This window comes from Micrasema longulum, unplaced genomic scaffold (assembly GCF_059751315.1).
Source record: "Micrasema longulum isolate JH-2025_06_02 unplaced genomic scaffold, ASM5975131v1 h1tg000284l, whole genome shotgun sequence".
NCBI classification, from domain to species: domain Eukaryota; kingdom Metazoa; phylum Arthropoda; class Insecta; order Trichoptera; family Brachycentridae; genus Micrasema; species Micrasema longulum.
The window spans coordinates 678598-696959 of NW_028277488.1; the positions used below are offsets into that span (position 1 = coordinate 678598).

Sequence of the window (18362 nt, forward strand, 5' to 3'; positions counted from 1 at the left end):
TTCACCAATAGTTTTTGCACAAAAATATAAAACCAACATGCTTATTTAAATGAATGGCTTCAATTAAAATTAATATTTATATTTTATTTTACATTTTCACGAAACTTTACTGTACTATTTAATGATTTTTTAAACTTTTAATTGCCCGTGGTTCTAAACGTTCTCATTTTTTCGTTTCTAGTTTTATGTTACCTACTGTGTATATTTTATATTTCATTACACATAATATTATGTGTAAAACCGACTCTGTCCGTAAAGCTGATTAAATGAAATAAATAAACTTGTTTTTTGTGTTATAGAAATTTGGCACGCGCTTGCGACTTTGGCATCCCGACAAGAAGTCCATTTGAGGATCCCAGCGAGCCAATTTATACCGATCCCTCATTGTTTGAGAGATCGAGGTCATTAAGATCCTTGGACCTGAAGCAACAAGGCCACCGTCACCACAGGCAAGGAGTTGATGCTTAGACTGCACTCCTTAAGAAGCTGAGAGGATTCTGTATTCTGTTCCCAATGGCGCCCAATGTGGGGCGCGAATTATTAATTACTTGGTTACTTAATTAGGCTAGGTACATAAAGCATACATATACATAGAGCCGGGGCATACTTAAAAACTCGTATAATAGAAATAAATTATGAAACTTTCATTAATTTACTTGGGGATTAAAATGTAGCCTTATTAGTTAAATATTTACCAACATCTATCTATTTCTTGATAATATCTTCAACCGATTAAATCGTCAATTTAACGTGTTGTTTTTTTGAAATTTTTGGTTTATTTGAAAACTGTTTTTTAGTCAACAAGATTTTAAAAATAGTAACTGTGGTAAATTATTTACATTTAAAATCAAAGCTACTCTAAATTGCAAATAAAATCAATTAAAAACGTCTAATTTTGGTATAAGTGGAATTAAATTTTATAACTTTGATGGGACTATAGAATTATTTAGTTATTTTCAAGGAGTCCGTTTTTTTAGGTTCTGAACTCATCTTTAGTGAATAAACTATGTAATTAATATCCTTAATCCGGATAATCAACTCGATTCTTTTTTAATTATAAAAAAAAAACAGTGAAAAGTGTCATTAAAAGTTATTTCACTTTTGCCCTGGTTCTTGAGTATTTTTATGATAAATAAAACATTATTGTATTTAGAATAGGTAAACATATTATATTATAAGTATCAATAAATAACTTTGAACTTTAAAAGATTAAGATAAATCCAAAACAAGATTTATTAAAATATTGGATTAAAATAATTTTATTAGGGCTCGTAAAGATATACATTTGTGATTTTATATTAGCACATTGATCTCTACGCCTCGCATTCACTTATCTTTTATGTTTGCCCTTAAAAAACATTTTAGATAAAATATAAAATATTACCATCCTAAAAATGGTAATTAAAAAACGGGAAAATAAAGCCTCACATTTTGCGCAATAAGTTTGAATATTTTTTTAAATATCACCAAACAAAACGATAAGTGTATGCGACGGTCATATTTGAAGAACCATTTTAATTTGAAATATATGTTGTCGGGGACTTGAATAAATTCTCGCTTTTTTTCGTTCGACGTCTTTCGGTTTCAATTCGTACGGCAGTCAATTTCCTTGCTTTTGATTTATTCCTGATGTTTTTTAGTGTTTGGTAACTTTGTATGATCAACCGTTAAAGATTCTGCAAGTTCGTTTTACGTCTGACATGGGTTTTCATCGAGTAATGCTTCTGATTATTTTAGAGTTCTTTATTTTCAAGATCAATGTTATTATTCTCAAAGCGTTGAAACCAATCTCCGCATGTTGTTTCCAACAGAGCATGGTCGCCATAAGTCTCCACACCAATTATACGCGCTTCAACTGCAGATTTAAAATAGAGTAATGCAGTGAATTTCCCCGCAAATACCATTTTTTGGCACGAAATTCGACACGTTAAACGCTAAATTAAAACATTTTTTTTTACACTTTGGTGAAATAACATATCCTGTTATTTCAAGCCTAATGGTAGCTCCATGATGAAGTTGGCTATAGTATTGCCCGATGTAAAAAGGCTAAGAGATAGCACCGTCTGTTGGGAAACAGCGAAAACTTATTCAAGTCCCTATTTACATATTTTCATCAATTGTAAACCAAGATTATTGACGCTTCTCGCGGCAAGGAAAAAATATGAAATACTAGATGTTGGATTAAAAATATCTGTTGTATCCTCTGCAAATATTTTTTATTTATGTTCAGGAACTCAGAACCATTAGTTTTTGTGCAACGTTCTTAGACAACCAATTCTATAAAATTGAAACGCAATAATTTGTACGTAGAAGCAACTATTTTTTTAATAAAAAAATATCGTAAATCTATAGTCCTTAAAATATAGCTTGATTAGAATGAAAGCTGCCAAACTAATTTAATTAGTGATGGGAAATTACTGATCACTGATCAAATCGATTTTATCAGTTATTTCATGCAATCGTGAAACTCTGTTTCCAAAAATTGATATAAAAAACGCAAAAACGAGCCTATTGCAGTGTGTTTAACACAACTATTCACCAAAAAATGAGACATTTATACTTTTTTCATGAACAACATCAAATGAATTATTTTTTTATTCGATCAATTTGTCTAACGTTTTTGCAAAATGATGTAACCTTGTAAGAACGTCGTAATAATTAGGTTTATTTTTGTTTTCTTTAAGTTTAAAAGCTGATTTTATATATTAATGTTGATTTATGTTTTAAGCATTGTATTAAAAAAATAAATTAACAAGCCAGATACAAATGATTATATAAATAGTCAACATAAATAACTCGTTTGACGTTACTACAAAGTTATGCCGTCACTTTTTCTGACAACTGTCATTCTAATTATCTTTAATTTTAAGGACTATAGTGAAATTGAATCTTAAATGACCAAATATGAAAGCAATATTTCTCATCAGATTAGAAACATTTTTTTAAATTACCTGTTTATTGTTAAATGTTTAATTATCCAGTTTTAGCGTAGGCACAAGTTTTTCCATCAATTAATAATATTGTACATTTTATTTTTCATTAATTCGGCAGTCAATTAATGACATTTTAAAATAAAAAGTGTGCTGTCAGTATGTATTTTTTATTTAAGTGTATTTTTCAATCATAATAATTTTAGAGTAGACCTGCTAAAAATCCAAATTAAAATGTTTTTTTGTTCAAATAAGTAAAGACCCCTACCAAAAATGGCTATAATTGTAAGTATTTTTTTCCAGTTTTTCGTGAATTTACTTTCTTTAAGGATGGTAATATTTTATTTGGGGTTTTGGTAGTGGGTAAAATATATAAATTAAGTTCAATATTATTTGTATAATTTATAGTTTTAATATCTGTAATATCTTAAGTTCGAAAGAGTGACAAATTTTATTGTGAATTAAATTTTAATCAAAACCTAGTAACTTTATATAATTTAAATTGTGGTTCCATGAAATTGTAAACTAGTTTTACGTGGGGGTTTTTTTGTCAATTTAAGATAGATGCTTATTTTCTAGCACATCTATTCGTATTTAAGACTGTCCTGGTTGTTTATTTGATCATTAGAAAGAAAAAAAATGAAATGTAACCGGTACTATTTTTTAATTACGTTTTGAGCTGCATCTGGCTCTAACAGCCTTAAATTTAAAAAAAATAAACCTTAATAATTATTGGACTGTCGTCAGAAAATGCAGAAAAAGCTTTTTTTACTTAAAAAAATATATATAAATCAACTTTGTTTGTAACTACTTATTTATTTTCTACCTACTGGTTTCAAAGCTACACAAGCTTTTCTATCAAGGTATAATTAACTTATTAATTCTATCCTATTTTATTTTTACAGTAATTACTTAATTCTAAATCAATACATATAAAGCTAATAAGTCCTTAAGTTCACTCCTGTATAACTTTAAAGATCGTATCCATCTCATTTCACACTTCCCATCTTTGAAAGAACAACATGACAAAAAGACTTGACTTATTAGCTCCATATGTATCGATGTAATATTTAGTAATCACTGTTAAAATAAAATAGGATAGAATTCATTAGTCAATTATACCTTGATAAAGAAGCTTGTGTAGCTTTGAAACCGGTCGGTATTTTGTAGAAGGTCGATGTTATGTTTTTTAAATGTATTACTATTTTACATATATGTGGTAGAGTTTGTTTATCGATATTAGTTTCAAAAACCTAAAACAATATATTAAAATGTCACAAAATGGTTTGAAAAGTACTCTCCTTTCATATTGCGATTTGCGATGTTGGCAAGCCACAGAATGAGGAATTTCTGCCCTGCGGGAAATTGGATGGAAAAAATGTTTTCTTGCGCGCGGTAAAAATTAGAGCATTAACTTGTTTGGCAAAGTTTCTTGAAAATGTACGAAAAAAATAATATAAAATATTTAAATAAAAACACACTACTTTTAACGACGTCACGGTTCAACAAATTCATGTATATGTAAAACATAAAAAGTGCATGAATACGTTTTGGCACTAATTTGGAAATGTACGAACAATAATAAAAAAATAAAATACAAAAAAAAATATTTAAAAATGAGGTTTAGTTTAAAGATTTACTTCACAATATTTTTGTAAGAATATGGTCGGAGCCCTAGTAATGAAGTGAAAAGTGAAATTGTTTGCAAATTTAATTTAGAAGTATTATAATACCTTAGTTGTAAAGTACGCATTAGTTAATTAATTAAGTTGTTTTACCATATTAAAGATATTTTAAACAATTTATGTTATATGTTTTGTACCTTACCTAACCAGAACTATTGGGTTTTGACATAAGTTGAGTCCGTTTTTTTCCAAATACGAGTAAAGAGAACAAGATGACACAGCAAAAAAAATTGCAACAAATTAGTTAATAGTGTATTCTACTTCATTATCTTACAACAAATTAGTCAACAATTCATTGCATCTTCACTGTACACTGCTCAATAATCGCAAGCAGCTTTGTTTATAACGACAGACATTGTCCTCCCCGAACGTTGGCTTGTCTACTATTACCTTGGAAAAAGTATTTTCATTGATTAGTAGCTACCTAGGAACCTAGGTACTTGTTAATGATTGAATTCCAAAACTAAATATTATTAATATTCAAATATTGAATTTGAGTAGGTACCTAGGTACTTGTTTATGGTTGAATTCCAAAACATAAAATAATCCAATTTCAAATATAGAATTCTTTTTGCAAGTGTCAAACTCAGCTCTTCTAACTAACAGGGGTGCACTTTATTTATGAATCCAATTTTCAAAAAATGTATTGAATGTCAATTAATATTATTTTAGTATTACCAAAAATCCAAAAAATATATAATGTAAGGAAAGATTCTAATTGAGATCCATAAAAAGCAAGTGTTGTTTGTAAACATTCAAAAACAAACTTTGTAAACACAAAAAACCAAAATTCTTCCACTTTTTTTGTATATGCATCCTCGTCGAATGCAACCCTGGTAGATAAAAAAAGATTTTTGTTTATGCTTCTAACTTTTTTTTCACATATTCGATTGAAAATTTTAATACCTACGAACACGCACAGCGCAAAGATCTAAGAAGTTGAAGTGAAGAAGTTGAAGTGAAGAAGTTGAAGTGAAGAGAAGTTCAGTGACATCATTCGTAGAGACGAATTATATATATATAAATCTTGTTATCTAACAATGCCAAATAATAATAATAAATATATACAAATATCTTAATTTGAAAAAAATATTATGAACCAACAAATACAAAAAAAAACGTTATGGATATTAATTTTTATGTTAGAAAAAACTAGTAGGATACAGTCAGCTGTCGCCCATTATATATTTTTTATGTCGCTGAGAGAATATTATTATTCCTACATTCACTATATAAATAAATAAATAAATATATATATATACATATAATAAATAATTATTTTTATATATTTGGATAAATCATCACCTTAAGAGTTTATTATATTATCATACATAATATGTGGGCAAATAGTAAAAAAGGTCACATCGCAAGAAAATTTTAACGATTTTCAAATTTTTCGAGTTATTGTTTTCCATTAGCCATCTGAGCTTAGCGGTTTTAAATTTTGAAGATAGCAATTCGCCCCGAATAAATGAAAGCTTTTACTTTAAGAAATCATACAAAAATAAATCTTTTAGATTATTTTGTAAAATAGCAACACCAGATGGGCATTTGACCGGAAGAAAAATACATGTACAATAAATAAAAATAAAAAAATGTTCATAATACACGAAAACATGTATAATTTAACGCAAAACTGAGACGATAATAATAATCATATTAAAAAATGGCCGATTTAGACATAGCACAGAGTACTTCTCTTCTGGGGGTGCGATACATTGCGTGCGAAGATAAAAAATAGCGATTCAGCATTTAGTTAGTGACATTACGCACAATTTCTTGCTAAAAATATTTGTAAAAAGTACGCTGAAAAAATGCGAAAATTAAGATCATGCTTTGTATTAAATGACGTGTTAATCAAAGCACGTACAGAGATAACAAAAAACATTACGTGAATATTTCCAATTATTGGATTCAGTTGGATTTAATTAAGTAAGCTAAGAAAGTATGGAGTTGAATTCGTCAGGTATTTCAAAAATGGTGATCGGCCAGTGAACAACATGAGGTCTGTGTTTATTGTGCTCAATTACGTTGCTTATTTAGCAGCGGGACAGCGAACCGTAAGTAAATTATATTATCACAAGCCGCTTTTACAAGTATTTGCGATGTCCGGATATTGAAATACAAGGGTTGATCGATATTCGTCCCAGACATGCTTCGAGTTGACCAGTCGAGCTGAAGTGCATGTAATATTTAGCCACCGACAACTTAAATATTTACGACGGTCGAGTTACAACAGGCCGCTGACCACTGCAAAATGATGCAAAGTGCTTTTTCAATGGCTGCTATTCACAAATCTAGTTGTGAATTTTCATTTTTATTAATTTATTTTTACAATACGCCCCTTTGACATTTATAAAAAAAATGCAGGTAAACAAAACAACTAATAATATAAAAAATAAACAATAACATAATTATTTTTTTTTAACACATTTGGAAACCAAAAAATCACACTGCAATGCAAAATCAAAAGTAAAACTTTGGGTAATAAAAAAAAGAGAAAAATATTTATAAATTTACTATGTGGCACAAGTGCTTTTTACAATATAAAATACAACAATATAATGAGTTTGTTAGATATACAAAAAAATAATAACAATATTTAAATATGGGTATAAAAAGAAAAAGAACAAAAAAATATATATACATGTGTGTAAATCAGCATACAAAAGATATAAAAAAGTCGGTATATATGAATATAAAATGAGTTAACACCAGATCGTTAGCGTAAGTAGCTTTTGCAAATAATTCGTTAATCGTTACTATAGAACATCATAAAATATTTATAAAGAGATGATTTGAATTCACAGACTCGAGTTAAAAATGTCGATATGAGCGGTACATTCATTTTCCAGTCTGTGTATACGCGGTATAGGTGTACATAAATAATTACGGATAAAAATATGAATTAAAACAAAATAATAATTATGAAAAACGTGTATGAAGTAAATAAGAAAATTTGAAAAGCGAGTTTTAATTTGATTTTAAATAAAAATACAAAAAAAAATGGTATAAACCAATTCATATTAAAAATAAATAATAAAAATTAAATTACAGTAAGAGCATAAGATTATAAAATATATGAGTGCACATATTAAAAATATTTGAAAAAACAATTTCAGAAAGAGTATAAGATAATAATAATTCACATCAAAAACAGATAAAAAGTTGCATGAAAAAGAAAGCTTTATATCGACCTTAATATTTAAGAACATTTGTGTGGAAAATTCCTGGATGACAATGAGGTCATGACGTGTAGAGTGGTTAGCAGAGGTCTGACAAATGTTCTACCAGTGGTGGTATTCTGAATCTTGTATACCCCCAGAGAGTGGTTAGGTCAAGGATTTTTAGTTTTTTATACGACGACACTTTGCTTCAAATAATATATGAATTTGTTTAAAAAAACTAGTACGGTTTGGTCTATTCAACCTAATTTCTTAAGGTCGCAATAATGTTCTTTATGAAAATCATCATGTTTTATTTCACATGTTCAAATTTATTTGTCGGCCTCGTGGTGTAATGGTCAGCGCGTTCGCATACCAAACAAGAGGTCTCGGGTTCGATTCCCGACATGGGTGATATGAAACATTTATTTAAATGGGTGTTTTTACCTTTGAATATTTCATAGTCCCTGGACTGGTACCTGAATCGTAAGACTGATCACCTTACCTTCATGTAACAAAATTGATCGAGATATGCTGCGATTGTGCACTAATCCAGTGCCCTATTCCCTTAAAAATAATCATCAAGAGAACGATGATGATATTTATTTGACGTTTAATCATCAGTGTGGCCAGATATGAAGCAATGTTTGAACGCATGCAAAAAATAAAAATCCGTAAATAAGTCACTCTCTAGGGCATAGAGAAGATTCAGAAAACCACCCAAGAAGCTATAGAAATGTTGGAGCATCGCTGTAAGAAGTGCATATAAGTCCAGGAGACTACGCCGAAAAATATGGTACAAAAACATTTTGTCTTCCTCTTCGAAACATGTCAGGGATAAAACATATCAATCAACCCTCCATGTGTGTCCATGCGGCTCAACTGTGGAATCATCTCCCATCCACCATCGAAGATGTTACTACATTATCTGTGTTTAAATCACGTCTGAAGAAACATCTCCTTTCTCTTCCTTAATCTCTCCTCCTTTCCTTTCCTTTTTCCTCTTTCCTCTTTTTTCCTTTTTCCCATTGAGTAATAGTTTTGATTTAAGGTAATTTATAAACAAATACGTTTATTTGTTTTTTTTTATTATTTATTTATTAAGGAAAAACAACAGTTGTTATATAAGAATACAAAATATAAAAAATAATACATCCAGTTAAAGTTTTTCACAAATATAATGAGAGAACATGTTGCACAGTAAAGAGAAAAATAATATATTTTGTAAGACATGAGAAAAAAAAGAGCTCTGAAAAAGATGAGGAAATAGAGTGGAGGAGTGGAAGAGAGGGATTTTCATAATATAGGTGACCAATTCAAAATTTTGAAATTATAATAAAATAAACATAATTAAAGGAACATAAACTTATTACACACTGACAAATGTTTTATTTTACAGTGCTTCAAAAAGTTTTTTTTTGAAGTCACAAAATTTTGTATTAAAAATATCTAAATGGGGACAAAGTAAATTAAATTTGGAGCAGCTACGATAAATAAACGAGTTTTGAACATAATTTTTTCGGGCAATAAATTATAAAAATAATGAACTTGTCGTGTTGACTTTACGGGACAATTGATTGAAATACGCTCCAAGAGATATGGACTATCGATAAAATTGTTTAAAATTTTGAAGATGAAAGACAGATCAGAAATGCTTCTACGTTTAGTTAGGGAAGTTAAACTATGAAAGGAAGAAGAGTATTCATACGAGTCAAAATATGTAAGAGATTTACGATCCAGAAGTTTAAGGAATCTATTCTGTATTCTATCTAGTTGTGATATATAAATTGTATATCGAGGATTCCAAACAACAGATGCAAACTCAAGATGGCTGCGAACGTATGCATTATATAAGATTTTGAGGGATGCGGTTGTTTTGAATGGTCGAGTGGTGCGTAAAATAAAGCCCAGATTTCTGTAAGCCCTATTTAAATAATATGGGAATCAAATAAGAGTTTTTCATCCATAATCACACCTAAATCTCTCAGCTCGTTTTTCCGTACAAGACAATTACCGTTAATTTCATAATTGAAAATAATTTTATTTATGTTTCTAGTGAACGAAATAACGAAACATTTATCAGTGTGTAAGAACAACTGGTTATGGTAACAGTAATCTGCTAGTTAGGTCGTTTTGTAATTCCCAACAATTATTTTCTAACTTAACTTTTAAAAATAATTTAGTATCGTCAGCAAACATAAAAAAATTTAAAATGTTTAGTAAATTTGCCAATGTCATTTATGTAATATATATATAATCTTTATTTTTAAATTATATATCTTTAGTTTTTTAATATTTTTTTTCCTATTGAATATGTTCTGTAACTTGAATTATAAAAATAAAACTTTTATTTTATTGGTTGGTTGGAAGAAATTGTCACTTGGCAATAAGCCCGCCAATGTACAATTAACATTATGTACAAAAAGTTAAATAAAAAAACCCTCGTATTTGTTAAAGAAAATCATATTAAAAATAACTTTAAAATTATTGGAATCACCGCAACCGTGAGAAGGCAAGTAGATTGGTCAATTAATTAAAGTGAAATTGGTATTTTTTTATTGAAATTTGGTAGCTAGTTGCGATAGATTACGTAGATAATGGTACAAACCTGGTTGTGGATGCTGTGGTTTTCCTGTGGGCTTCCAGTCTCGACACAAATTAGAGTACCGAGACGAGACTCGGGAGACCAGTAGTGGTATTCTGAATCTTCTCCATCCCCTAGGGGTGGTTAATTTTGGGATTTTTATTTTTATCGTGCACCTAAACTTTGCCTCATTTATGGCCACGCTGGTGATGAAACGCCAAACAAATACGAGCACGTGAAACGTATTACGAAAATTGTATAAATTTGTTGCAATAGAGAGGGAATTGTCATTGGCTGGTTTAAGTGGCCACATATGTAAAGTGATGTATAAAACTATGATACATTCATCATTCTGCCTACGTTTGAACGAATATGTTCTTCATCTCTGTTGTAATATATTAACATTGACAACTCCCGAGGAGGGTAGAATCCAGTTCTTGTCTACAAGAATTTGGACAAACTCAAAATATTACTGATAAAACCAGCTGGTCCAAGAAGAAGTACGAAAATTAAAAAGTATTTTCAGGCGTTGCCTAGTATGAAGGTAAAATAATTAAGTCAAAATCTCAGCCGTATCAATAAAGGTTTCGGCTCTTTTACTTTACAAAGAAAAACAGATGAAAGAATTGAAATAATATACATGTTCAAATATGGGCAGAATGGTTAATATGTTAATATAAACAGCTCCCCAGGGAGTTGAATCCAGTCCTTGTCTACAAAAATTTGGATAAAATATTGTTGATAAATCCATCTGGTCCATGAAGAAGTATAAAAATTGAAAAAATAACATTTTCAGGCGTTGCCTAGTATGTAGGTGAAATAATTCAATTAGATGAATCTCACCCGCATAAATAAAGGTTTCGGCTCTTTAACTTCACAAACATCAACAGATGAAATAATTGAAGGAATATAGATGTCCAAACATAGGCAGAATGGTGCGTTTCACAGTGCGTAAAGTGGACACGTAAACCAGCCAATGACAATTTATATACCCTGTAAATGCCTAGACATCTATATTCCCTTATATATTCTTCTATATTCTCTTTTAACAATCCACAGACTTAAAAACAATATATTTTGCACATGTACGCAGTATCCTTGAATACTATTCCACTGTCTGGTCTCCTCAATATTCCAAATATATTTCAAGAATTGAAAGGAATCAAAAAAAAATTTAAATCACCTAAACTATCGTCAATATTTACATTTTAATAACTATGAAGAAGCTGCAGTACATCACAAAATCGATACCTCACAATCTAGAAGAATCATCAATGATGCCGTTTTCCTTTACAATATATGCAATAACAACTTAGATTGCCCTCAACTGCTTGAGAAAATTAAAATTTGTATCCCACAACGGACAACTAGGCTGCAACAATTATTTCATGTTGGTATTTCAAGCACGAATAATAATAAGAATGCATCTTTGCCCAGAATTCGAAATAATTATAACACGTTTTTTTCTGAAATAAATTTCCTCGCTTTAAACAAATTTAAAGAAAATGCTAGAACCCTAATTTAAAATAATAATTATAATTTAATCTAACTGTACCTACCTAATATTGAATTTTTTCGGACACTTTGATATTCTAAAGAAGACAGAAGGGAGGACTGATAGCTCCGTATGGATCCGCCGGCGAAAGGATTTTTAAGTCCGAGTTAACGAAAAACTTTTTCTTTATTTTTTATTATTATTTCATTATTATTTTATTTATTTTTTACGTGTGGAATGATGTGGAGCGACTATTTTAATGTACGCTTTTCTTCTTATTTTTTTGACATTGTATTTAGTAATGTATAGAAAACTATAATTGGCCAATATTTTGGTTTATTTGTAAATATATATTTTTTGTTGTAATGGCTGTTGTTTTCTTTTAATAAATAAAATAAATTTAAGAAATAAAACATTCTTTGTCTTTGTTGTAACATACCAAAAGAGTTGTTTTATTTAAATTAAAATTAATAATTTGATTTAAAAACCACAAAGTTAGAGCATTTTAAAATACATTTTTTAATTTTTGTGTTTATCTTTGCAGCAATCAATCCTTGGTAAAAAATATGATATCAAAAATGGAAACGAACAGATGCAATCATCGGCATCGTGTGACAAAGAGTTTACGGTGAGACCTTGCAAGAACTTCAGGGCTTATGAGAGATGCCTTAACGTCAACGGAACGCTGAAGCCAATAATTTTCAACTGTCCTTGTGGACATTTCTTCGATAGCCAACTTCAAGATTGTATCGCTATTCCTGGAGGTGGAGAGGTCGTCCGTATAGACTACGATGGACAGTGTAGCGAAAACCACAAAGGCACCCTAGCCCACCCGACTCAAAAACAGTTTTACTATGTTTGCAAAGATCACGCGGTACTTATTGTTAAGTGTCCCCGAGGAAAGGTCTACGACCCTGAAGTTAAATACTGCGTGGATATGAAACCACAAGGCACAGTGACAGTTCACGATGAGTCTAATGGACAGGTTAAAGCACCAGGCTGCAAGGGTCCAGGAAGATACGAAATCCCCAGAAATCATAATTACTTTTACACCTGCACCGAAGATGGAGACACTTATTATAGATCCATAATAAAATGCCCATCAGGAACACGTTACGATCCGGATATCCAAAGTTGTTCCGTTCCATCTAAAGTCAAAATTCCTAAAAGTGTTATTGTCGGGTGGTATCTGGACAGTGATCCTTACCCTTGCTGTGAGGGGGTCGGAAGGTTTCGAAGTGATTGGAATTGTTCATTGTACTATGTTTGTAGCGCAGGTCCTAAAGATAGCTTCTACCAGCACCGATTCTGTTGCCCGCGAGGATATCACTTTTGTAATGAAACTCTTAAATGTCGACCAGCCTCTGAAGTCAACTGCCGTATTAACCTCCAAGAGAAAACAGAATGTAAGACTAATGAAACTAATAAAATTATAACAACGACTGAAATAAACGACAAAACAGTATCGACTACAGAGGAGGGATACGAAAGGACAACATTGGATTACGCCACAAATGCAACTATTACAATTCCAACAACGACGGAAATCAGCGAAAATACAATATCGACTACAGTGAAGGGACATGAAAGTACAACATTGGATTACGCCATAAATGCAGCTAAAATAATTCCAACAACAACGAAAATAAGCGAAAAGACAGTATCGACTACTCTGGAGGGACATGAAAGTACAACACTGGATTGCGTCACAAATGCAACTATAACAATTCCAACATCGACGGAAAAAAGCGACATGACGGTATCGACTACACTGGAGGGACGTGAAAGCACAACATTGGATTACGTCACAAATGCAACTATAACAATTCCAACAACGACGGAAATAAGCGACACGACGGTATCGACTACATTGGAGGGACATAAAAGTACAACACTGGATTGCGTCACATATGCAACTATAACAATTCCAACATCGACGGAAAAAAGCGACATGACGGTATCGACTACACTGGAGGGACATGAAAGTACAACATTGGATTGCGTCACAAATGCAACTATAACAATTCCAACATCGGCGGAAAAAAGTGACATGACGGTATCGACTACACTGCAGGGACATGAAAGTACAACATTGGATTACGCCATTAATGCGGCTAATATAATTTCAACAACAACGGAAATAAGCGAAAATACAGTATCGTCTACACTGGAGGGACACGAAAGCACAACATTGGATTACGTCACAAATGCAACTATAACAATTCCAACAACGACGGAAATAAGCGACACGACGGTATCGACTACACTGGAGGGACATGAAAGTACAACATTGGATTGCGTCACAAATGCAACTATAACAATTCCAACATCGGCGGAAAAAAGCGACATGACGGTATCGACTACACTGGAGGTACATGAAAGTACAACATTGGATTACGCCATTAATGCGGCTAATATAATTTCAACAACAACGGAAATAAGCGAAAATACAGTATCGTCTACACTGGAGGGACACGAAAGCACAACATTGGATTACGTCACAAATGCAACTATAACAATTCCAACAACGACGCAAATAAGCGACAAGACACTATCGACTACAGTGGAGGGACAAAATAGAACTACAGATTACGCCATAAATGCAGCAAATTTAATTCCAACAACGACGGAAATAAGCGACAAGACGGTATCGACTACACTGGAGGGACATAAAAGTGCAACATTGGATTACGCCACAAACACAACTATTACAATTCCAACAACGACGGAAATAAGCGACAAGACGGTATCGACTACACTGGTGGGACATGAAAGTACAACATTAGATTACGCCAAAAATGCAACTAAAATAATTCCAACAACGACGGAAATAAGCGACAAGACGGTATCGACTACACTGGAGGAACATAAAAGTGCAACATTGGATTACGCCACAAACACAACTATTACAATTCCAACAACGACGGAAATAAGCGACAAGACGGTATCGACTACACTGGTGGGACATGAAAGTACAACATTGGATTACGCCACAAATGCAACTAAAATAATTCCAACAACGACGAAAATAAGCGACAAGACACTATCGACTACAGTGGAGGGACATAATAGAAGTACAATATCAGATTACGCCATAAATGCAGCAAATTTAATTCCAACAACGACGGAAATAAGCGACAAGACGGTATCGACTACACTGGTGGGACATGAAAGTACAACATTGGGTTACGCCATAAATGCAGCTAATATAATTCCAACAACGACGGAAATAAGCGACAAGACACAATTGACTACAGTGGAGGGACATAATAGAACTACAATATCAGATTACGCCATAAATGCAGCAAATTTAATTCCAACAACGACGGAAATAAGCGACAAGACGGTATCGACTACACTGGCGGGACATGAAAGAACAACATTAGATTATGCCACAAATGCAACTATAACAATTCCAACAACGACGGAAATAAGCGACACGACGGTATCGACTACATTGGAGGGACATAAAAGTACAACACTGGATTGCGTCACAAATGCAACTATAACAATTCCAACATCGACGGAAAAAAGCGACATGACGGTATCGACTACACTGGAGGGACATGGAAGTACAACATTGGATTACGCCATTAATGCGGCTAATATAATTTCAACAACAACGGAAATAAGCGAAAATACAGTATCGTCTACACTGGAGGGACACGAAAGCACAACATTGGATTACGTCACAAATGCAACTATAACAATTCCAACAACGACGGAAATAAGCGACACGACGGTATCGACTACACTGGAGGGACATGAAAGTACAACACTGGATTGCGTCACAAATGCAACTATAACAATTCCAACATCGACGGAAAAAAGTGACATGACGGTATCGACTACACTGGAGGTACATGAAAGTACAACATTGGATTACGCCATTAATGCGGCTAATATAATTTCAACAACAACGGAAATAAGCGAAAATACAGTATTGTCTACACTGGAGGGACACGAAAGCACAACATTGGATTACGTCACAAATGCAACTATAACAATTCCAACAACGACGGAAATAAGCGACAAGACACTATCGACTACAGTGGAGGGACAAAATAGAACTACAGATTACGCCATAAATGCAGCAAATTTAATTCCAACAACGACGGAAATAAGCGACAATACGGTATCGACTACACTGGAGGAACATAAAAGTGCAACATTGGATTACGCCACAAACACAACTATTACAATTCCAACAACGACGGAAATAAGCGACAAGACGGTATCGACTACACTGGTGGGACATGAAAGTACAACATTAGATTACGCCAAAAATGCAACTAAAATAATTCCAACAACGACGGAAATAAGCGACAAGACGGTATCGACTACACTGGAGGAACATAAAAGTGCAACATTGGATTACGCCACAAACACAACTATTACAATTCCAACAACGACGGAAATAAGCGACAAGACGGTATCGACTACACTGGTGGGACATGAAAGTACAACATTGGATTACGCCACAAATGCAACTAAAATAATTCCAACAACGACGAAAATAAGCGACAAGACACTATCGACTACAGTGGAGGGACATAATAGAAGTACAATATCAGATTACGCCATAAATGCAGCAAATTTAATTCCAACAACGACGGAAATAAGCGACAAGACGGTATCGACTACACTAGTGGGACATGAAAGTACAACATTGGGTTACGCCATAAATGCAGCTAATATAATTCCAACAACGACGGAAATAAGCGACAAGACACAATTGACTACAGTGGAGGGACATAATAGAACTACAATATCAGATTACGCCATAAATGCAGCAAATTTAATTCCAACAACGACGGAAATAAGCGACAAGACGGTATCGACTACACTAGTGGGACATGAAAGTACAACATTGGATTACGCCACAAATACAACTATTACGATTCCAACAACGACGGACATAAGCGACAAGACAGTATCGACTACACTGGTGGGACATGAAAGTACAACATTGGATTTCGCCACAAATGCAACTAAAATAATTCCAACAACGACGGAAATAAGCGTCAAGACGGTATCGACTACACTGGTGGGACATGAAAGTGCAACATTGGATTACGCAACAAATGCAACTAAAAAAATTCCAACAACGACGGAAATAAGCGACAAGACGGTATCGACTACACTAGTGGGACATGAAAGTACAACATTGGATTACGCCACAAATACAACTATTACGATTCCAACAACGACGGACATAAGCGACAAGACAGTATCGACTACACTGGTGGGACATGAAAGTACAACATTGGATTACGCAACAAATGCAACTAAAAAAATTCCAACAACGACGGAAATAAGCGACAAGACGGTATCGACTACACTAGTGGGACATGAAAGTACAACATTGGATTACGCCACAAATACAACTATTACGATTCCAACAACGACGGACATAAGCGACAAGACAGTATCGACTACACTGGTGGGACATGAAAGTACAACATTGGATTTCGCCACAAATGCAACTAAAATAATTCCAACAACGACGGAAATAAGCGTCAAGACGGTATCGACTACACTGGTGGGACATGAAAGTGCAACATTGGATTACGCAACAAATGCAACTAAAAAAATTCCAACAACGACGGAAATAAGCGACAAGACGGTATCGACTACACTAGTGGGACATGAAAGTACAACATTGGATTTCGCCACAAATGCAACTAAAATAATACCAACAACGACGGAAATAAGCGTCAAGACGGTATCGACTACACTGGTGGGACATGAAAGTGCAACATTGGATTACGCAACAAATGCAACTAAAAAAATTCCAACAACGACGGAAATAAGCGACAAGACGGTATCGACTACACTAGTGGGACATGAAAGTACAACATTGGATTACGCCACAAATACAACTATTACGATTCCAACAACGACGGACATAAGCGACAAGACAGTATCGACTACACTGGTGGGACATGAAAGTACAACATTGGATTTCGCCACAAATGCAACTAAAATAATTCCAACAACGACGGAAATAAGCGTCAAGACGGTATCGACTACACTGGTGGGACATGAAAGTACAACATTGGATTACGCCACAAATGCAACTAAAACAATTCCAACAACGACGGAAATAAGCGACAAGACGGTATCGGGAACTACACTGGTGGGACATATAAGTACAACATTGGATTACGCCACAAATACAACTATTACAATTCTAACAACGACGGAAATAAGCCACAAGACGGTATCGACTACACTGGTGGGAGATATAAGTACAACATTGGATTACGCCACAAATGCAACTAAAACAATTCCAACAACGACGGAAATAAGCGACAAGACGGTATCGGGAACTACACTGGTGGGACATATAAGTACAACATTGGATTACGCTACAAATGCAACTAAAATAATTCCAACAACGACGGAAATAAGCGACAAGACGGTATCGACTACACTGGAGGGACATGAAAGTACAACATTGGATTTCGCCACAAATGCAACTAAAATAATTCCAACAACGAC

The 18362-nt window shown here is 33.1% G+C and overlaps 1 protein-coding gene across 1 annotated transcript in view; it reads left to right on the forward strand.

Moving 5' to 3' along the window:
* nompA (no mechanoreceptor potential A) overlaps nucleotides 1–2985 on the forward strand; it is a 40197-nt gene extending 37212 nt beyond the window's left edge. The window contains exon 21 of the mRNA XM_088224467.1: nucleotides 300–2985. Within this exon, the coding sequence (XP_088080593.1) occupies nucleotides 300–468 (169 nt within the window). The 3' untranslated portion in view covers nucleotides 469–2985. The remainder of the gene's footprint in view (nucleotides 1–299) is intronic.
* Nucleotides 2986–18362: the final 15377 nt, after the last annotated feature.